The 22,167-nt window shown below is 52.3% G+C and overlaps 7 protein-coding genes across 7 annotated transcripts; 4 read left to right on the forward strand and 3 right to left on the reverse strand.

Annotated features, from left to right (window-relative positions):
• Positions 1-4,537: 4,537 nt before the first annotated feature.
• On the forward strand, positions 4,538-7,145 carry MAA_00052 (Nucleoside phosphorylase domain protein; the record flags this gene model as incomplete). Its single annotated transcript, XM_007818050.2, has 3 exons — positions 4,538-5,690; positions 5,748-6,570; positions 6,626-7,145. The coding sequence occupies 3 exons, from the start codon at positions 4,538-4,540 to the stop codon at positions 7,143-7,145; spliced, it is 2,496 nt and encodes an 831-aa protein (XP_007816241.2).
• Positions 7,146-7,373: 228 nt separating this feature from the next.
• On the forward strand, positions 7,374-8,225 carry MAA_11192 (uncharacterized protein; the record flags this gene model as incomplete). The annotated part of the gene is made up of 1 exon (XM_011413172.1): positions 7,374-8,225. The coding sequence occupies one exon, from the start codon at positions 7,374-7,376 to the stop codon at positions 8,223-8,225; it is 852 nt and encodes a 283-aa protein (XP_011411474.1).
• A 218-nt stretch (positions 8,226-8,443) lies between these two features.
• On the reverse strand, positions 8,444-8,737 carry MAA_11193 (Protein kinase-like protein; the record flags this gene model as incomplete). The annotated part of the gene is made up of 1 exon (XM_011413173.1): positions 8,444-8,737. The coding sequence occupies one exon, from the start codon at positions 8,735-8,737 to the stop codon at positions 8,444-8,446; it is 294 nt and encodes a 97-aa protein (XP_011411475.1).
• Positions 8,738-12,342: 3,605 nt separating this feature from the next.
• Positions 12,343-13,626, reverse strand: MAA_00051 (RTA-like protein; the record flags this gene model as incomplete). The annotated part of the gene is made up of 3 exons (XM_007818049.1): positions 12,343-12,875; positions 12,934-13,063; positions 13,168-13,626. 3 exons carry the CDS (start codon positions 13,624-13,626, stop codon positions 12,343-12,345), a joined length of 1,122 nt encoding a protein of 373 aa, XP_007816240.1.
• Positions 13,627-16,430: 2,804 nt separating this feature from the next.
• Positions 16,431-18,125, forward strand: MAA_00050 (Immunoglobulin E-set; the record flags this gene model as incomplete). Its single annotated transcript, XM_007818048.1, has 1 exon — positions 16,431-18,125. One exon carries the CDS (start codon positions 16,431-16,433, stop codon positions 18,123-18,125), a length of 1,695 nt encoding a protein of 564 aa, XP_007816239.1.
• A 265-nt stretch (positions 18,126-18,390) lies between these two features.
• On the forward strand, positions 18,391-19,533 carry MAA_00049 (uncharacterized protein; the record flags this gene model as incomplete). The annotated part of the gene is made up of 2 exons (XM_007818047.2): positions 18,391-18,661; positions 18,722-19,533. The coding sequence occupies 2 exons, from the start codon at positions 18,391-18,393 to the stop codon at positions 19,531-19,533; spliced, it is 1,083 nt and encodes a 360-aa protein (XP_007816238.2).
• Positions 19,534-20,078: 545 nt separating this feature from the next.
• MAA_00048 (uncharacterized protein) lies at positions 20,079-20,413 on the reverse strand (the record flags this gene model as incomplete). The annotated part of the gene is made up of 2 exons (XM_007818046.2): positions 20,079-20,164; positions 20,296-20,413. The coding sequence occupies 2 exons, from the start codon at positions 20,411-20,413 to the stop codon at positions 20,079-20,081; spliced, it is 204 nt and encodes a 67-aa protein (XP_007816237.2).
• Between the last annotated feature and the right edge of the window lie 1,754 nt (positions 20,414-22,167).

The following is a 22,167-nucleotide window of genomic DNA, read 5'->3' on the forward strand; positions in this document are numbered from 1 at the left end:
CCTTAGTCGCCATCAAGAAGTGGAAGGATGGCAGAAGGTGACTCATGACGCCACTGCAAGTCCTTTGGCTTCTACAGTCTGGATCCCTGTTACAATTTCCCCCTGACGAGGATGGCATACTGCGAGTCCAAGGAGACGCAAGAGCTCGGGCATGAACCCATTCTAATCCCAGAAAGACTAGGCTAAATAGCTTATTCAAGTATATAAAAATAAGCCTGGTCTCATTGAAATGAAGATGCTACAATGACAGAAATAACCCCACGTGAAGCCCGGCCTGGTTCCAGCACACAAGTATAAACAACACCCCAGGCTCTCATAATACTGGCAAAAATTAATCTTCCTCCGGGGGCGCAGGCACGGGCTCGTCAACCTTTTCCTTAATCACGGACATGTATTAGCAACACTCTCTTGCCGGCCAGTTAGTCAAGGGCCACTACTCACGTGAAATCTGCAATAGGAGTCGGGAAAGACGCCGTGGCATAAACATTCCTCGTTTCCAGGGCAATATCGGAGAAAAGAACAATATCTGCTTTTAAGCCCCGAGTCTGTGTCCTCCCATTCACACGTTGCCTTGTTGACCGACCTTAGAGCTGACGCTGTCCCTAATAGCCCGATTAGGGACATTGCTATTGCCATTGTGGCCTTCATCTCGGGTATTCTCTGGTTGTGGGAGTAAACTGGGATAATTGAGAGCCGGGAGGAGGCCGATTGCGGAAGAAGAGTTTGTTTTACTTGTGTGAGACTCTTTGAAGCAAAAGCATGTTGGGCCCAGAGGGAAGCGGGCATGTTATACAACTAATGCGCGAGGGAGACACTACTGAATGTTTTTCTTGGGTCGGGCTACTGTTTTTGCGCAGAGGGCACATTGCTGGTTTCCAGGGGGAGGGCCATTGTGCATGTGATGCACTCCCGGAAGAGCAATACACACCAAATCCCGAATCGGATGAAACAGAAATCAGCAAAAGAGCTAGCTGATCAAGGTGTAATGAGTGAATATGCCGTGCAAAGCATTGTGGAGACTGGGTGCTCGTCATGATTGTCATGTAGAGTGGTTTCACCTGCTTTGGTTCAAGACTTAGCTTCCAAAGCCTCTGTGGTTTTTCTTGGTCATTGTCGCCTTTTCGGGATTCATCCACATGGACGACCATGTCCGATTCTCACGTGAGTCCTTGCAAGAGTTCTAAGCAACACTGCACGATGCCGCTGAACTCGACCCCGTTGAAGCTGTTGGATGTAAGCCCCGGTGCTGCTTTGTGATGTTCATCACGAGGTCGGATGTGCGAGGCTAGCCAGACGATGCTACTCCAGAGCACACGAAGCCTAAAGGTTCTTCCTTGGTACTTTTACTTGGCTTCGCGTAGCTTTGTGTACTTTTAGGCTGCGAGGACATGTGTCTCGAATAGCCTCGTCGACCCGGATTTGGGTTGCCAATGTAGAGGCTAACAAGGACGTCGAGGACCATTCCTATTGGGGATGCTGGCAAACGTGTCAATGTACTTGTCATCTTGAACTCTTTAATCTTTAGCTCCTATTCTATAGCCTAGCGCGATGCGTGGTGTTGCTGGTCGACCCAGCAGCCACATGGGACACTATCTAGCTCGCGCTAGATTTAAAACGCCTATTTTCTTTTCATCCAGGAAGCAAGAAGATGATTCATTATGACACAGCTCCTCGCCTTGCCTTTACTCCCAAGCAATCTGCCAGGTTTCCCCTACCCTCTCGTGTGTCGGTCATCTTTATGTCTACTCTTTACCTACCTCCTCGTACTCTCCCATGTAGCTTGCTTGGGTCTATTTTAGAATACATCTGTCCACCATGGAGTATACACTAGCCTATTGTAGTATGTTATAGTATAGAGATCCATAGCCTGGTACCTGATCTTGTAAACACTGTTGCCTCCCACTGTATCCTCCCACTGTATATGCTGATATCGTCGTAAATAGCCGCAATTCTGGTGCGTTAATTGATCGCCGTGTAGTGCTTCAAGGATTAATATCACGAGTTTAAGAGCCATGGGTCGTATTGAACGTGGACCTGATCGCTGGATTGAAGCTCTCTATCGAGGGAATTGAGGCCTCTTTTATCATTGAATTCACAGGGCATCAGAAAAGGCCACCTTTCAATTGAAGAGGCAGGAAAAGGCCCCAATTGAAGGTTGTCATCGAAGTAGCTAGTCTAGCCGGGTTTCCTAGAGTACGCAGTCTTTGGCCTAGATTACGTACTCAATGACCCGTTGACAACGCAATCTAGAAGATGCAGCGCGGTGGAAGATGCTCTACTGTACATTTAGTCACATTAGACATGTTACAAGTCTTTCAAGTTTAGTGGAAGAGATGCAGTACAAGGAGGACGACCATCAACTACCCGCCGTGGCGCATTATCGAGCAATGCCATGTCGTCTCCCACACTGAGCGAACGGAGAACGGACAGGATGCCATGGTGACCACGTGGCATCACGACACGTCGAGAGCTACAGATATTCTCAGATACCACACACTCACAGGGTCCTTGGTGCGTCGAGGCCGGAGGATTGGTGAGCGGCGGCGCGGGCGGATACCGGTTGCAAATCATCTCAAATGAACCGTTTTGGTACCTCCAAAGCGATATCACCAGCTCCTCAGAAGCGACTCTTCCGGCACGCTCTACAGCAACATGAGCTACCCGTACAACGGCTTCGGACGCTGTGTCAGAAAAACAGACCAGGGTGGCCGCACAACGTCCAAAGTTATTGGCTTCCGAGTGACTCGGTAGACGTACAAACATGTCACTCCTGAGCCAACTCACATCGCCAGCGCCAAGGGCGACCCGCTTCATCTCATACATTTGAACCGGGGCGACGCGGCCGTGACTGGCGTGCTCTGTCACGTGATCTGGCCTCACGCGGCTAACGCAGCCGAGATTATAGCCCCTTTATAAACGGTCAAGTTAGTTAAAACTAATCACCATCTGTATCTGTAGGTCTCGCCGGGGGTTATGTGCATGCACATGTGATCGAGGGATCAGGTTCAAAAGGATGCTATTCACAGTTATTGATTAGCTAGCCAGCTAGATCGTGGTCTACTTTTTATGGTGTTGACTCAGCTGACTAAGCTGGCCCGCTACCCCTTTTCGGCCTGACAACGGTGGCCAGTCAAGGAGCTTGCATCGGGCCGATGCATCAATCCCCTCTCAACAGGCTCAAGCCGCCGCAGGTCTCGACGTGGTTTTTGAGTGAATATGGCGCAGATTCTGAGTCGGGACCGACATTCGTCGCGAATCTGCTGAATCGTCATGTCGGATTTGCCTATAAGTTGTCACGGAGTGCGGTTTCTGAGCAGGATGATGAGTCTCCTCAGGACAGAGCAACTCAGCAACACTCGGCACTTCTCCAGTGTGCTTTTAAATGTAATACCTTTAATTCTGCTTGAAATCGGCTTAAGAATTTGCCTTGGACGCGTAGGAAAGCATGTCGCGGCCCGCGTCGAGAAGGAGTTGGCATTGAGCAGCTCGCAAGTATAACCAGTCGCAAGCATAACCAGCACTGAAGCACGAGCGATTACAGGGCAAACCCGTCACCGAGTAAAGGTTATTGCATGCTGGGTAACTCCTCTTTCAAAATGCTATAAACTTCGACATGAAACTGCTCTCGTGAAAAATACCAATCATGTTATGTTGGGCCAGTCACCTACTTCCGCTAGATGATAAATCACCTCATCAACTCGTACAACTTTAATTTCCACAAACCTGCCTCTCGTCAGACTGTCGAAGTTGACGTCCACTACGATCTGTGGACCGCGGCCAACGTTGCCCGCGTCGGGTCGCGCCTTCATGCGTGTCTCAAGCCACTTCCCAGCATTGTCATATTGTGTAACAATAGTGTTCGTAAACTCAGAACCAATCACACTAAATCCTCAGTTGAAGTTAGTTGGCATATGCTTATATCAGCTTAAGCCCCCAATCTCGGCGTCGTTGTGCCGCTGCAGATATGCCCAACTTCAGCCCAAAGGACGAAACGCCACCCACCTTCTGTTTCCAAAGTCTCTGCTTGTTTTGCCTCGTAGCATCCATCTTGAAGCGTTTGAAGTGCAATCAGCGTTTTAAATTACGTGAGCAACTCATGTATCTTGGACTGTACTGTTCCATCTTGGATACAAGCCTGATCCGACCATCCCACGCGTTGCCCTTACCCTCCTGGTGGTGGTAAGATATCATCGGTACCCAAATTGAGATTGTCCAAGACTTGGCGTCTCTTACTCTCACGCTGCCTCTTCAGATATCTTCTCAAAGGCGACAGGCTTGCTTCCCTGCCACTCCAAGACTTCGGGCCCTAAATTCTGGGTTCCAAGTGTATACCGTTGCAGGCTCCATGTAACAGGCAGAAGCATCGAGGACTTGATCAAATCGACTAGTATACGACTCGAAACTGCCTGATCCTCTTAAAGGTCACCAAGGGGCCCTAGAATCCTTTGGGCCTGGTCCTAACGGTCTGGTGCCTGTTTGCCTGATTCGCCACATTGCATTTCAGTCTTATTCCCTCGACCCGAGGCGACGATAAGTTATGGAACGAGGGAACGGCCCAAAGAGAACTCTACAGATCGATGACGATGACGAAGCTATACTCGGTGATGCGAAACGCAGAAATTTTGATGAGGCACAAGACGAGAGTCCTAAGAAAATGGAGTCGCAGCACGCAGCACGAGAGAAAAGTGGCCGTCCTTATCAACTCAAGGGCATAAATAGCAAGTATCATGTGGGATGGATAAGTGCTATTCACCCTGAGAATGTTGCCGCCCGGGCATTTCTCGACGACGAGTATGATGGGCCTTATTATAAATCGTCGACAGACAGCAACGACTACACATTAGGCAAGATCAAGGAGCATAATGTCGTCGTCGCCGTCCTACCAGCAGGCGAATACGGCGTAGCGAGTGCAGCACAGGTTGCAGCTAACATGATGAGGACCTTCCCAAATATTAAAATTGGTTTAATGGTGGGCATTGGCGGCGGCGCGCCACACCAGAAACATGACATCCGTTTAGGGGATGTCGTGGTCAGCGTTCCTCGCAATGGGTTCGGGGGGGTGTTTTACTACAACTTTGGAAAATCGATACAAGGCAAGAAGTTCCAGGAAACGAAACATCTAAACATGCCACCAACTTCGCTACTGGCGGCAGTGAACGGACTCAAGAGCCAGTATGCTTTACGCGGCCATCCGCTGATAAAGAATATCGACGACGTCCTCGAGAAGTACCCGGATCTACAGGAAGAATACAGCCGACCGGATCCAGGTTCCGATAGGCTCTACAAGAGCGACATCATCCACGCGAGTGATGATGACGCGCCTTGTGCTGAAGTCTGCAGTCAAGATCCGTCATGCCTTGTAGCACGGTCTGAACGGCCGAAAAGAAAGGAGATTACTATTCACCACGGCCTAATTGCTTCTGCCGATAACTTACTAAAGGATGCCTATATCCGGGATAAGCTTGCCATGGAAAAGGACGTTTTATGCTTTGAGATGGAGGCCGCAGGGCTTATGGATAACTTTCCCTGCCTAGCTATTCGTGGAATCTGTGACTACTCAGATACGCACAAGAATGACGAGTGGCAGGGATATGCAGCCATGACAGCAGCTGCGTATGCGAAGAATCTTCTCGAACGTGTCCGTCCTGAACAAGTTGAGGACGAGAAAAATATTTCTGAGGTCCTGTCTGGTTAGTAGTAGCGAGCAGTGTTATCATGCCAAGACAGAATGTTAATTAATATTTCAGATGTCCAGGATGGTCTCCACAAACTCCTCGATACACACCATGAGCGACAACATCAACACATACTTGATTGGCTTACTCAAGTCAACTACGCTCCTCTTCAGAGTGACTTGTTGAGGAAACGACAGCCCCAAACTGGCCAATGGCTTTTAGATTCCACGGCCTTCCAGGAGTGGACTAAGACAAGTAAGCAGACATTGTTCTGTCCGGGAATCCCTGGAGCTGGGAAGACTACCCTTACTTCAGTCGTGGTGGACTATCTTCAAGAAAGATTTCGAGACCAGCAAAACATCGCCATCGCTTACATCTACTTTCAATACAATGTTGAACAGACAGTTGATGACGTGCTGCTGAATCTACTAAAGCAGCTTGCCCAAACCCAAGGCTCTCTACCAAGTGTTGTGGGGGAACTCTACGACAAGCACAAAGAGAGACAGACACGACCGTGCTTGGACGAGACTCGGATAGCCTTACATGTTCTAATTCCACAGTATCCGAGAGTCTTTATTGTCATCGATGGGCTTGATGAGTGTCAGATAGCTGGTGGTTGTCGAAAAGTTTTCCTGGCAGAGATGATTAACCTGCAGGCCAACTGTGGAACGAGCGTCTTTGCTACTTCGAGATTTCTTCCGGATATTACTGAAAAGTTCAACAACAAGAGCTCTTTACACTTTATCGGGAGCAAACAGATCGAGATCCGTGCGGACATTGAAGACATAAAGAAATATCTCGACGGTCACATGCATCAGCTTCCAAACGTCGTTCAAAACAGCCCACAGCTGCAACTAGAAATCAAGACTAGAATTGCAGAGGCTGTCGATGGCATGTACGTATTTGAGCCTACAGTTTGAGTAGTCAAAGAGGGTACTAATTATTCGCAGGTTTCTCTTGGCCAAAATATATCTTGACTTCCTCGAGGATAAGCTGACACCAAAGGCCATTATCAACGCCCTAGACAAGTTCCAAAGACGAAGCCGGGGATCAGACTCATATGAAAGGAGTCAGGTGCTTGCCAATGCGTTTGATGACGCCATGCAGAGAGTTAATGCCCAAAGCCCTGGCCGTCGGGAACTCGCCGTTCAGGTTCTGGGCTGGATTACGTGCGCGAGGCGAGCGCTGACCACGTTAGAACTCCAGCACGCACTTGCAGTGGAAATAAACAAGTCTGAATTTGATGAAAATAATCTCGCCGATATCCAGGACTTGGTATCAGTTTGTGCCGGACTGGTCACCATTGATGAAGAAAGCATGGCCATCTGTTTGGTCCACTACACATTGCAGGAATATTTAGAGAACACACAGGATAAATGGTTTCGAAATTCACATGCCCAAATGGCTCTCAAGTGCGTCACTTATCTCTCGTTTAGCGCTTTTGAGGGCGGACGTTGTCAGTGCGAATGAGATTTGCACGAGAGGTTGTGGCTACATCCATTTTACGGTTACGCCGCGTCTAGCTGGGGACATCATGCTCGCGAAGCTGAAACACCGTACGATGACGTTGAGTATTTTCTACGTTGTCAGAAGAAAGTAGAAGCATCTACTCAAGTATTATGGTTCATCCGGCGCTGGCCAGTGAAAACATTGTATACATTCATCGAACACAGAAATCCACAAACGCCGGGGCTACACATGACAGCATATTTTGGCATCTACTCAGCGGTACGGGACCAGCTTGTCAAGAACAACATGGATCCGAATTCTAGAGATACGGAGAATCAGACGCCCCTGAGCTATGCGGCGCAAAATGGCCATGTGGCCGTCGTTAAGCTGCTTCTCGACCATGGTGCTGATGCCAATTTAGATTATGAGTTCGGCAGTGCGTCGCCGCTGTTTTTTGCCGCTTCCCGCGGTCATTTAGCCATTGTCAAGCTGCTTCTCGATAATGGCGCTGATGCCAATAAAGATGTCCACAGTAAACCGCTCGAGGAGGCCGCTATTATGGGTGATTTAGCCATTGTCAAGCTGCTTCTCGACAAGGGCGCCAATGTTGATTCTAAGAATGTAAACAGCATGACACCGTTGTGGCATGCAGTGATGCGCAGGCACAAAGCTGTCGTTGAGCTGCTTCTTAAAGAAGGCGCAAATATTGATTCAAAGAATTTCAATGAACGGACTCCGTTGATGGCAGCTGCGAAGTATGCCGATGCTTCTATGGTCATGTTTCTTCTTGAGAAGGGCGCTGATATCAATTCAAAAGATGGGAATAGTCGGACGCCGCTATGGTGGGCATCTGAGAGGCCGAGAGCAGCTATTGTGAAGTTGCTGCTTGAGAAAGGAGCTCATGTCGACCCACAAGATGATGACGAAGGCAAAACACCGCTCATGTGGGCTGCTATGAGAGGAAGGGAGTCTCTTGTGAGCTTGCTTCTCCAAAATGGTGCCAGCTGTACAATAAAGGATAAGGATGGTCGAACACCGTTATCGTTGGCTGAAGAGAAGGGGTACGAGACGATTGTACAGATGCTAAAAAGGCAAAGGTGATAACATCTTATTCTACATAAAGGGGGCAAATCCGACCTACTAGCTGCTCGAGGCCGCTACAGACGCTTCACAAAACCTCAAGATGAGCTAGCGGCTCTATTCTTCTCTTGCAAGTCCCGCCAATAGTCGCCGCGCCGAGTAAACACCAGGTTGGGCTCGTCATGATCGGCAGCGATCGGGGCGGTAGCAAAAGGGTTCGGGGAAGTAATCCGGGGGAACTACGTTGACGCCAAAGGGCTTGTTGACGGCGGGACGTGCGATTCGCCAGAGAGACAGAAGAGACGACGGCCAGAATCTGAGGTGTCCCTTGGCAATGGAGTAAAAGTCGGCCTTGGCATACACTTGCGCAGGGGGCGGCAATCTACTCGTTGAGCTTGCTCCGTGCGAGATACCCGATGACTGGGAGGATCCAGCTGAACGTGGCCCAGGTGTAGCACAAGTTGGCGATGAAGATGGAGCCGGCCAGCAAAAGTTGTTGTAGGCGCGAGAGTTGGTGATGTTGTGGCCGCCATCATGATTTTGAGTCTTGACGTCGCGATATCCAATCAGCGCGCTGAAACTAGACGCGCCCGGCGCGGGCCGGCCCTAGCCTCTGGGTTTGGCTAGCGGCCGGATAAAAGCCGCATTTGCATTGGATCCAAACCAGCTGCGCCGACTCAAGTCGCTTCATTGTTACACATATCCTATATACAGTTCTACTATACTTAATATAACAGAGTCTCGTCCAACGTATTCTCCAGAAGGGTTATATTCTCTCTACGCAAAAATCGCCCCGGTAGACTGCAACGCGCATTTGAAGCGTGCATTGCTCGTCACCTCCCACAACGGCGACAGCTACGCACGTCCTTGGCCATCAGCCTTTCGTCCGTGCCGCAATGCTTCTCCGAAATGGTAAAAACGGAGTCGTCGGGGCTAGATCCGCAAAATTGGCCGCCGTATTCCCACGGGATTAATGGAAGTTTAGGCTCGGCCGTGGGTTCATCAGCGGCGGGCGTCAAGGCGCCGACAAAAGCCGCATCGCTGGCCAGAACCACCATCGACCTCGTTTGTCAATTTGGGACGTCAAAGAATGTGGCGATAGGCAGTTGAAAGAGTCCTGGAGCGACTATTGGTCGGGCTGCACACGTGTGCGTGAATTTTCCATGTCATGCCGGACGGGGAACAGGTGGGTGACAGCCCATACACTTATAGACCTCATGGCTTTTGCTGCATGATAGTGGCACCATCTTTGTCCGAGTCATGGGGACCGCAGCGTCGCAGTCGCTATATAAGCTTCATGCTGTTTTGCCAATCTATTCAAATGAAACGCGCACCACCGGCTGTGGACGCACTGGTTGCTGGTCCTCGGAGTGATTCCCCCAAGTCTTACATTGCGTCGCCTGCAGGTAGGAAACCTAGGGCCGAGTTTGGTGTCAGGACTTGCAGGGTTTCTTTGATACTGCCTTAACATGATTCCGCAGTGTACCGTGTGATTGTAGGTTTCCCGTGAACCCATCAATTGGCTGGCCCAAAGCCACGACCCAATGAAGTCTCTTGCACATGAAGGTAGATGGAAATGGCGCAGTAGAGAATTGCAGCCTGTCCCACCCGGCAATTATGCCAGCGGGCATGCGTGAGGCCATGAACAGAAATATTGATGCCTTACGTGAACAGTACGGTAGGATTCCCCAAGCGAGGTAAAAGGACAACATTTCTTGTAACCACTATTAGACTCGAGTCCCGACCAGCTTCAATTCTGTCGGTCCATCGGGAGGATCCATGTCCCGTCCATGTTGATATCAGACGATTTATGTGAGGCGGGGCTGCTTATGCCTTGCAAAATCAGGACATGGAACGAAAGTAAGCAACTGCCTCTACTCCTAGGCTTCATAAGCCATCAACGAAATGTCCAGGTTTCCTACATACCCGCCAGCAACGAAGTGGACGAGTTGCTGTACGGTAAGTCATTGCTGCATGCGTTCTCGAAACCCGAAGAAGTCATCCGACCACACGAGATGTCATTCTTACAGAACAGGCGGGGAGGTTACGGAGCCCTCAACGGAGCAACTTCCGGCCATGTACGATTCAACCCGGCTCATTCATTCAGCTTTCCGTCTCGATTCGTCCTTGCGCAGGCGGGAATGGCGTGTTCCCAGAAACGCAAAGCTGCTCATTGGGCGCGAGTCTTCCAAGTCACCGGAACGGGCTTGGTTACCCAATATATCTGCACGTAAGAAAGGGCCCGGTTACATTCAAGAGACTCCACGAGACCCTAGATGCGTTGCCTTTCTGCAGCGGCTGCATCACAAGAGCAAAAGCGCACGTCAGCTTCGGACAAGCGGACGCACCGCGTATAGTCATCTTGTAAAAAGCATAAATACCAGCTTGAAGCTGCCTCTGCTCCAAACGAACAATCAAGCCTCACCTCCTCAAGAGTCAACATCTTTTACCACCGCCTCCATTATTTTCCAGCAAACATGAAGTTCACACTTGTGGCCATGGCCTTCGCCGGGCTCGCACTCGCCAGCCCCATCCAAGAACTCGACAAACGACACACCGACTGGCCGAGCTGCATGGGTTTTTGCGTCACGCCGGGTTGTGGTATTAAGGACTGCGCTGCGTGGTGCAGTAGGACATGCTGCGGGATATACCCTACATCTGAGCATTGTTAAACTATACAGACCTTCTCTCTGGGTACCTCGGGAGACCGGTTTTGTTTGTTCAGCCGAACCTGCACCAAGTTGAGCGTGCGTGGCGTATTGGCACTCTTCCCTGCTGCAGAAGCATCAATACCCTGCTTTTTTCTTCTGAGTCTTTGCTCTGACCAAAATTTGGGAAATAGCGGACGAATAGACTTTTTTCTGTCTTCATGTCGGGGAGCTGTGTGGGGAATAAGACGGTCAGAAAATTCCAAGGCTGCGGACGGACTGGAATCTGGATCAGGACAAAGCTGCAATATCAACTGCATCATTTGACGCAACCCATGACTCTGTCGCATGTAGAGCCAGCCTTTTATAGTATCTGACGCGGGCTAACTAGTCGCAACTTTGTAAATTCTAGAGTGCCGCCTGAATGGTTTTTCACGTTTGCCTGCCTTCTGTATGTCATTGTGGAATGCGACGCATGGATGAGCCTGGCCAAAGTTCATCCGACAATGCACGACGCGGCGGCGGTTGTTTTGCGACCATTTCCGGCTCGGCATCGGCCTCCATGAGCATCAACACACTCACCCGTGCTTTTCGCACCCTCGAAAGAGGCGAGAAAATAGTGGCGCGATTCGGCAGTGGCCGTAACATACATACACATATGCAGGTACATGTTCTTGGGGCCTCCACAATGCTCCTGGGCTTCTTCCATTCATGGTTCACATCCGAAAGCGTTGAGGAAATAAAGGCAGCTATATGGATACCGGACTTGTTATACCCAAAATTACATCAACTAGACGCCGACACATTCTGCATTCTGGCCGGATTGCCAACTGTAAACGGACTTTTGGACAGGCACTTAGCCCAAATAGTCGGTTCTCCAAGCCAGATAAATGAAGATGGCACCTTTGTCGCACCTCTTCAGTAGCACATGTTGATACCTCGAAACGTAAATCACCTAGGACACGCATACTAATTTCCTTGGCGGCCGGTGAGAGTGCGACAAATGAGGGCGGTCACGGCTCGTCGAAGTAGAATAAGTCGGACAGATGTACCACAAGTTCTGATCCTCTTGAATGTCAAGTTGGGACCTCGCCTCTGAACCGCCTCGGCACCTGCTTCTGTTGACAAACACCACTGAGCGCATGCTCGACCATCGTGATTCACGGCATCGACGCTACTGCCGCTGAAAGCAAAGACCGACAACACCGCATCAGGCGAGTTATGGAACGATCCCGAGGTATATCTAATGTGATAATAATTAAAGCGAGAATAAGCTTCCAACGTACCCTGTCTGCGAAAAGAAAATGTGTCCGCGTGGACATTTGCCCTGTGATAAGAGCCACCAACTTTGGCTGCCACCTCATGACTCCGGCCTTCAGCCTACAACGTCAATGGTACGTCGCCCCAGCATTGAAATCCTCATAACCTTCTGCAATCCAATGAATATTGAAACATTGTAGATATCCACGCATAATTCCGGTACTCATTCACTACCACAGAGCGTCACTATCCACCATATCTTTCTGCAGATTAGCTCGCCTCTCTGATCTGTCACTGAGACGCTTATTTGTAGAAACATTTGATCTCGGAGAGGGAACCATTGGACTTGGCGGCTTCGCGTTTGGCCTCGGGTTCGAGGGCAGTCCAGAGGGGCCGCCCGGTATTTCTTGCCCGTAAGGACTCCCTGTCATTTTTTGTGACGTGTATGACCTTGGGGACAAGTGTTGACGGATATTTGGGTCGTAGGCATGGTGTGTGTTGTAGCTCTTCTGATGCTCATCCTCCTCAAGAGGCAAGGGACTCGGTCGATTCGGCCGGCGAGGCGATGTTTGCTTCCACGCTGCTCCAAAAGCAGCACCGGGATGGAAAACTGTGAGAAGAGTGGCAGATACTAGGGGCAATGCGCCGTCCATTATCATAAAGGCAACCTCGTTCTGAAACAAGCCGGCATCTACCCCGCCAGCTAGCTCAACTATTCTATAGATTGAATACGCGAGGAGGAGTGTAGTGGATATCTCAATGCCTGCAAGAAATCGGTTAGATAGTGACCTTTGAGCCATGTATTGCTCATTCGTCTTTACCTCGAAGAAATCTTCCAAACTGGGATGAAGTGTAGACTGTTGAGTGCGTCCCATCGGAGACGCAGTCACCGGAGCTTAATCGTAAGACGAGGCAAAAGTACGCAGTTGCACTCCCCAGCAGCGCTACAGCCTGTACACTCAAGCCTGCAAGCACGATTGCAGCACATTTTGTTCTCTGACCAAAAGTTAGCCCCGATGCCTTATTCGTCACGTCACTTGTAGCATGCAGCTCACTGATAGACCGTTATATCTGTAAGTAACAAACACAATCCCAACCACCTCAACCGCAATCGCCGCAGTAGTCAAGCCAAACAAGGTGGAAGCAGCAAGTGTCGGCTTGTTTTGACCAAGACGTTCTCCGTAAACACGGCGGATATGCGGGAATACCACAAATATCGAGGCTGTGAAAAATGATGGACCCAACACTGTGCCCAAGAGTGACAGCAGGAAGTGCCCAGGGTTGTCGGGGGTTTGATGCAGCAAGACTCTGCCAACAAAGCCAAGCAAGCTCAGCAGATGGCCTGTTGCCAAGGTCAACGAGAAGAATCGAGTTTGCAATCTCACACCAAAGTATAGGACCGCAGGCAAGAGAAGAGCGTGGATTGCAAGTAGCACGACGTTGCCGCCAACGTTGGGGCTAAAGCTGTAAAAGCCTCCAGGAACTGGGCAAGATGAGCCACAGCTGGCCTCCATGATAAATGTAGACCAGGTCTTTCATATTCGTATCACAGATGAAAGCTTGGGCAAGTGGCAACAGCCACCAAGTCCAACAACCCTTCTGGGGAGAGGCCTTGTTTATATCCATCCCCGCGTCTGCCTACGGCGAACGATAACCGGCACACATGCAGCCCAACAGCCGGGCCATGCAGGCCGTTGGGGGGGTGAAGGGGCGTGGATGGCTTTGCGGTCAGTGCTGCCGTTGGTTAATGGCAAGAATATACATGCTGGCGGCACCAACGGGTGCTAGATTGACAGATGGTGTGATTCACAAGGTACCGCATTCGCTATTGCGCAGCCCGTCGTAATATGTATCATCCACTAATCTGCTACGATAAGCAACGAGGCTCGGCCACCTCTAGATGAGCCCAATCTACTTCCGCAACAAAGCTTTCCGACAGCGCCGTCACAAGTAGTGGGTTCTCTGTCTGCGAACATAACAAATGGCCCGGCCAAACCATGGGAGCAAACAGAGGGAAAGGATATTGGTCCCGGGAGTTTGGTCCTGCCGTCGCCCCCAAGCACTCGGGGTCTCAAGAACCACTCACTGTGTACTCCATATGGATCAGCGGGAAATGGTAAGCTGGCGAGACTTGCTGGGCAAGACAAAAGACGAGCAGCAGAGAGGGGGCTTAGAAGTTCCCCATTCTCCGAAGCTCAGGCCGACGAGAATGGACGACGGACATGGCTCTACATCTGCCCCCCCTAAGTGTCTACAGGCGTGTGTCAGACTCACAAGGCTGTCGTTGTACAGCATCATATTGAAAGCAGGGATGAGACGATAGTAGTAAGTAGACTTGTGGTTGGTGGGTTGGCTGCCGCTGCCAGACATCGACAACTGCACACAACAGACCGGGATTTGCGGATTTGCCCCCATTATCCCTCACCTAAAGACCCTGCGCAGATTGTGCCCGTGACCCCTTTGCCGACGAGAGAGAACATGCTGCGTGTGGTGGCGTCGCGGCGGGTAGCACAAAGAATGGCTACTCATTTGAAAGGCAGGTGTTGGTCTTGTGTTCTCCAGTTAGGTGTGTGAAGCGTACGGAGTACGTCGAAGGAGCCATGGTGATTGGGTGGTTCCTGGTTTGTAGTGGATGCCGTCGTGCAATGGCGTTGGAGCACGAGCAATGACGATGATGGTCGAGGGATTGTAGAATCGGGCCAACAAGCCATAAGAATAGCTCACTTGCTGCTGGATCTGAGACCAAAGTTCTGTTAGCTGGTGCCATTTCCTGCCATCTCTCGTGGGCAAACGGTCTAATGACGGACAAGATGTGCGTACCAGAGTCTTTGGTGTCTTTGGTGTCTTTCAGAAACCAAGAGTTTCGACCGTGTCACAGCGGCCCGACGAGCATGCCGGTGACCAACGAGGTGGTGATGAGTGCCAATAAGCACACCGCCGACAGAGTACAGCGTGCGTTCGGAAGCCGTCAAGGCGCATGGACAACAGGCTGATGCGCTCGTGTCCGGTGATTCAACGGCAATGTCACTCGCATGTGCAGATCACAATGCGCGGCCCACGGCATCTAGGACAGACAGATTGGCCATGAAAAAGTGATGTTTGTTCCAGACTTTATGCCGGGGCCTGACGAGTCGCACGGCTTGTGCTCCATGTACAGAGGAGGGAAATTTATGACAGTTGACCACGGAACAACGGCTCCTGCGCCTTGTCTCAGCATCACACCAGAAATGATGCTTTTGTTTTGAACATTGAAAGGAAGGAGCAAGTCGGCTTTAGTCTGGAGCATGCACCTGTGCAGGCCTTGCAGTGCCACACCCTGTGCCTGGTACGTGGTACCTCCTTGGGTTGGCCGCGAGTGCTAGGTGTGCTTGGTGCAGCTTGATCCTTTAAATTAACAATCAGCCTACATATGTAACTACCGAGTCGATCGCTCCGAAATTTGCGTCAGCGAGCACATTCGGGCAGTGAAGCAAAAAGAAAGAAAAAAGAGAAAAAAGGGCCCAGGCCGCCCATCCTCTGAGCCATCATTGATATCATTTTCTGGGTACGGAGTACTCCGTACGGAGGAAGCAAGCTGGGCATGTACCAAATACCGAGTACCGAGTACCGAGTACCGAGCACCAGCTCTCTTTTATCCTGGTCTAGCTGGCAAGACCGTGAGCCTGATAAAACTGTGCCAAACCGACAGCCTTGGCTTCTTTGTCCATTCCCAACCCGACAATATTTTGTAAATGACAAAACACAAGCTCGCATGCCACTCTCGAGTCTCGAGCCTGCAAGCACGGCGTTGCTTCGACTGCAAACGGCAGCAAAAAAGCGGCACAGCCATTGGCCACCAATCAATGGGTTCAACGCGCGGCCCCAGAGCCCACACTGGCCACAACCAGGTCACACAACCCGGCCACTCGACACTTCGGCTGAGGCTTGGCTGAGGCTTAGCCCAACGACGTCAACATCGACGACGACCACAACGCCTCTCTCCATCTGAAGCTCTGCGCAACAGCTTGAGAACTGTATTCCCGGCAGAAACACCCACAGCCCGCTGCCGCCTCTATTTCGGGATCTGGCTACTCCGTAAGCTTGGCTGCTCTGCGCAGCCGAACCATCCGCTTTTTATCCCGCAGCCGCCAGTCACGTCGCACGGCCGACAACCAACCTGAGGCGCGACGCAAACGAGAGCATGTCTACATGACGGGGTAGCATCGGCAAGATTTCTCCCTATTTATCCCATTCTCTGTGTCTTCCTCTTGCCCCTCGTCACTTCTACAAGAAGCGTTTTGCGCCGCCACCCGATGGTGCTTGTGCGCCGTCATCTACCATGTCCATCCGCATAGCTCTCGACAATCAGCCCGAGTTCTTCACCAACCTCGACCATGTGACGGGACGCATCATCCTCGGGCTCAATCGCTCCGAGCAAGTCGGCAGCATAGTCGTAAAACTGGAAGGAGAATCCGTCACTGCTCTGCAAGTCCCGAATCCTTATGAAGAGACTGGCCCCAGACCGACAGGTCCGTTGCCTGGTCCGCCCGGCAGCATCGTGAGTGAGAATCACAAGATTTTATACAAGGTCCAGCAGGTCTTCCCCGACGAATACCACTCAAGTTCTTCGAACCCATATGGCGCCTTCCCGCTGCAGCCGGGAGAACACGAGTTCCCCTTCAAGTTCAAGCTGCCCATCAACAACGCCTGCAGCGACCCAATGGCCATGTCCAAGATTGGCGGCCTCGCAGGCGTGGGCGGCTTCGGATCCGGGGGCGGACTATTCGGCATGGGTGGAGTTCGAGTTATGGATGGCACGAAACAGCTGCACCTTCAGCATGTTACCCGAACCCTCCCGCCATCCTTGACAGGGTATCCCATGGAAGCCGAAGTCCGCTACTATATAAAAGTTACGGTCCAACGGCCCGGATTTCTCAAGGAGAACTGGAGATACCAAATCGGATACAAATTTCTTCCCATGGAGCCTCCCAGGCCAGCATCAACTGGCCAGGAGGCGTTTGCCCGTCGTCCATTTACCTTTCGGCCACGATCGCCCGGTCCGCAAAGTAAAAAGAAGAACCCCTTTTTCGCGAAGAAGGGAGAGAAGAGCAGCAGCGATACCTCGAATAACAATGGTTCCGGTGTCGACTCACCAGGTATGGCGCCGGCGCCATCCATCGAGATGTCGGCTCGACTTCCGCACCCTTCGATTCTTACATGCAACAAACCCATTCCTCTGCGGCTTATCGCCAAAAAGCTGGTCGACTGTCCGGAACAAGTCAACCTCATCTCGTTCCAGATGGACCTCATTGGCATCACCGAGGTACGGACATACAACATCTACAACAAAAAGATCAACCGCTGGGTTGTCGTCTCCAGCACCGACCTCAACGTACCCTTGACCTCTGGTCCAGATGCGGAGGTCGGATCCGAAGTCGTCGTACCGGATACGTTGTGGAAGGACAAGCCACTTCCCAATACCGTTGCTCCGTCGTTTGTCACCTGCAATCTATCCCGAAGATATGAAGTGGAAATAAAGCTGGGACTATGCTGGGGCAAGGCCAAGTCCAATTTCACCAGCAACCACCCTCAGACAATATTCCTCCCTTTGCACTTTGGAGCGACAGAAGTCTTCTCGGGCATAACACCGCCGCCCGAGCTTGTCAGGGCCGCTAGAAATACTCGGCCTGGTCGGGCGACACTCAATATCCCCCCGCAACTGCCACCAAGACCAGGCAATTCGGCACCCAGCTCACCAGTTGGTCCGCCGCACACTCAGAACCAGATGCCGAACCTGCATCAGCCCCAGGCGCCGAGACCGCAAATGCCACAGCGGCCACCACAAGATCCATTGTACCCTCCTCAGCTACTGCCTGGGCAAACAGTACCGCCATACGACGATGCACCGCCAAGCTACGATGAGGCAATAGCCGAGAACTTGTCCGGACCATTTGACGGAATGCAGTCCCGACCAGCATACAGTGGCGTTACCAACGAGAACGCACCAAGCCAAATGCCTGCGGAGAAGAGATGACGAGGGTGCTCATTACGTGATAACGACGGCATGAAGGGATTTTGCAACGGGAGTTTGGGGGGTGGGTTTCCTTGGTTCAAGCACGGGTAGCCTCATAGACGGTCAGGTTGTTACATGAATAAGACACTGTTTCATAGCAGCAGCTTATAATATGAATCCATAATCCAATAAGCATTGTGCACATTACGCCATTGTGGTCAACAAAATCCCCGTTATCAGTCACATCACGGCATGTGCACAACCGGACATAACCAAGCTCCATCTGATGACGTCAGCCCCGTTCGTCAGGACCAACCCACCAACTCAGCTCACAACCACCGTTGACGGCTTCCCTCCCAAGCATCCAAATCCCCAATCTCGCAATGCCGAGATGAGCAAATGCGCCCAGCGAAGCGCATCGCTCGCCTCCCTCGGCACGCGTCCCATCCGCCGCCAATTCTCGTGCAGCCGCCGCCTCTCGCGCGCGCGAGATCCTCGCATCCGCGACATCGGCCGACAAATCGAGGACGACTACGCCGCCATCCGCAAACACTACGGTCCGTCCAGTCCTCCCCGTTCCTCATCCGCAAAAAAGAGAAAAAGCTGACACTCCCCAGCAACGCCCAAACACCCCATCGTTCTGGCCCACGGCCTCCTCGGCTTCTCAGAGCTGCACGTGCCGCCCTTCCCACGCATCCACTACTGGCACGGCATCCGCGAGGCGCTCACGGCGCAGGGCGCAACCGTCGTCGCCGCCTCCGTCCCGCCGTCGAGCTCCATCGCCGACAGGGCCTCCCGACTCGCGGATGAGATTACCCGGTCGGGCGTCGACGCCGCCGCGGGCGTCAACATCGTCGCCCACAGCATGGGCGGCCTCGACGCGCGCTGGATGATTGCGCCCCCCCTCCGGCAGCGCGGGCTCCCCGTCAGGGTCGCCTCGCTGACCACGGTGTCCAGCCCGCCCCGCGGCTCGCCGTTTGCCGACTACGTGCTGCGCGCCGAGGCCGGCCCCTTGTACCTCCCGCGCGTGTACGGGGTGCTCGAGCGCGCGGGCCTCGAGACGGGCGCCTTTGCGCAGCTCACGACGGCGTACATGCGGCGCGAGTTCAACCCGGCCACGCCGGACGACCCGGCCGTCAGGTACTTCTCGTACGGGGCGGTGGCGGGCCCCCCGCCGCTGCTGAGCCCGTTCCGCGTCCCGGGGAGGATCGTGGGCGCGGCCGAGGGCGCCAACGACGGGCTGGTGAGCGTGCAGAGCGCGCGCTGGGGCGCCTACCAGGGGACGCTGGTGGGCGTCAATCACCTCGACTTGATTAATTGGCCGAATAGGCTGCGGTGGGTGGTGCGAGGGTGGATGGGGAGGAGGAGGTTCAATGCCGTGGCGTTTTACCTGGGCATTGCGGATATGCTGGCCAGAGAGGGATTGTGAAGGGGAATATTCGGGGGGGGAAACAATGTGAATAGATGATGAGCACTGGCGAGCGATTGAACAGGCTAGAATGGCGGTTGGTTCTGGCGGACGATACTCACGGCGCGAGCAAGTTACTTTGTAGAGGTATCAGTATTAGAATATAGAATACAGCAAAGCCTGGCCACGGGCACCCGAGCACAACAAGCCTCCTAGCCCCGGGTTTCGTAATCAATCTCTGCCGCTCCGACCACACATGATGCACTATGTACATTGACCAATAGAATACACCCGTGTCCAGATGATAGTAGCACTCAATAAACGTTGAATAAATTCAAGTGGTCGGCTGCAAGTCGTTCGCAGATTTAGCGCCAGGGAAGAAAAGGGTCAGGTTCCGCAGGACGACGCTGCCGTCAAAAGTTTCCCAAACTCGTCACTGCATTCCCTTCCCTCTTTTGAGTGTGTCTTCTTGTTCCTCTTCTCCCGCAACCAGCTCGTCACTTCCGATCCTTCTCGCTCCCCATCCACGCCTCAGCTAGCCGTCACCCGCCAGGAAAAGGTGACGCCTAGTACTTGGCCTGGGCGCGCTCCTTGGCCTCCCTACGTCGGGAGAGGAATTTGGCGATCCAGAGACCAATGAGACCGACGGCAACTAGACGAGGGATTTTTTGTTAGCAAAACGATTCGTATTTCTTGGGCTGGCCATGACAATTGCCCTTTCATTCAACCATTACGAATTGGCCGGGGTCAAATATGGGGGGGGGAAGGCATCCGATTGCATACCGACAAAGACAATGCAGAACACCACCATGACACCGGCATTTTCGGCAGGCCAGCTCTTGCGCTTGACGAGCGTGCTTATAGCCTCACGGGCGACGAGAGCAGTGTTAATGGCAGCCATTATGTTGTTTGGGGAGTTGGAGTGGAGAGGCGACAAGAGTTGCTCTGCTGGGCGCCAAAGTAAACGTTAGTAAACAGCGCAAAAATATTCGGGGACCAATTGAGCCAGCTGGGTGCCCGGAGGGTGGCCGTCTTTCGAAAAGCCGATGAGCGGTGAAATCAATTGATTGTGTTTGGCGATGCGCGAATCGACTCTGTGCGATGGTGTTCTCTTGAGGGTGGTTGCTGCGCGCGGCAGGGCGGCCAATTTGGAATTTTGCAACTTGGAGTTTGATCCAAGCTCCTCCGATCGCATCGGCTGTTTCGGCAGGTGCAACGGCTCGAACATCACGGCTACTGCCAGCAGCTCGCGGTCCGGAGGCACAGCAACAACATCCAATACAATCAATGATGCACGCCCAGAGACGATCGACGGGCCATTGGCACCAACAGCTGGCTCATTCTTGTGATTCATTCACTCACCTGTACTGGCCGTGAGAGAGGATGGAGGTGGAGGAGAGAATTGGCTCGAGTCGCGCGGGTGGACTGGGCCATGATTTTGTTGATCAGTCTGGAGGCCCTAGAGTCTGTGGAAAAAGTGGGGGTGCACGTCACGGGCCAACCGGGGGCCGGGCATTCTGGGCAACCACTGGAACTGGAACTTGTCCAGCATACCCGAGTCGAACTAGTCTCTGGTCTCCGGTCTACCACAATCAATGTATTTTGCATGCTCCGAGCAGAATGCCGTGCTTGGCAAATATGAGCTGAGTCATTCAGTCTGTCAGTCAAAAAGCAGCGTTTTGGAGAAAAGTTAAAACGCAGTCAATTTAGTCCGCTGACTGCTCTTTAGGTTCCAGATAGCCGGGCTCTGCCAGTTCTCGACAAGAGCAAGGAAACGTGACGGGTACGACACAGGCATTGAAGAAAAAAATGCTGCAGCAAATTCCGCAATTCGCTCTAGCGGGCCGGAACCGCACGACTTGCATGGGCGACTGAAGGTCGGTGCGAATGACTTATTACAAGAGCCTCATGGGCAGCCGCAAGATACCTGGTAGTTCTGCATGGCCCTGGAGTTCCTCGACCGCATCCTACCAAGTAGTGAGTACCTTTCCATGGGGCAACTCGGAACACGGCAGTGTGCTGGCCAAACAACAGCTCTGTTGCAGACGACGATAACTTGTGGTTCCCATCTGGTGGATCCATGGCTCTGCTGGGGGCAGGCGACGGGATTTGCCTGCGCGAATTTTGAACCACACCCAACGTCGGGTGTTTTGACACTGGCTAGTGTTTTTCTGCGATTCCTGTTCTAGCTCCCCGGGTAAGGACTAGGCCAGTTTGATATCCAGAAGGAGAATATTGGCTGGGGGGATCATGGGACTGCGTGATTATCTGCCCTGCAGGACAGTCAACGGTACATAGAACCACTCTGGGACAGTGGCGGCTCGCGCACCACCACGACCGGAGAAGACGGCGAGCATGGCGTGGTGCTGCCATTGAGTCGGCGAAGCAGGATTTCAAGTTTTGGGGTCTCATATTGTACATGTGTACGTGGCAAATCACCATGCCTCTGGGGAAAGGCGGCCGTGCAATGATTACGTGTGTCAACGGCCCTCCGAGTAATAAATGCATGGGTGAGTTGGAATGATGATGAGGCGACACGGGTGCCATCTGTAGTATTCTGTAGCTAAACCAAGAAACCAAGAGCAAAAGTTAGCAGGGTGCTCGGTAGCTGCGTTGTGCTCATAGGTCAACTGGTACCATGGGTGTTGGGAACAG

This window comes from Metarhizium robertsii, assembly GCF_000187425.2.
Source record: "Metarhizium robertsii ARSEF 23 chromosome Unknown MAA_Scf_5, whole genome shotgun sequence".
NCBI classification, from domain to species: Eukaryota; Fungi; Ascomycota; class Sordariomycetes; order Hypocreales; family Clavicipitaceae; genus Metarhizium; species Metarhizium robertsii.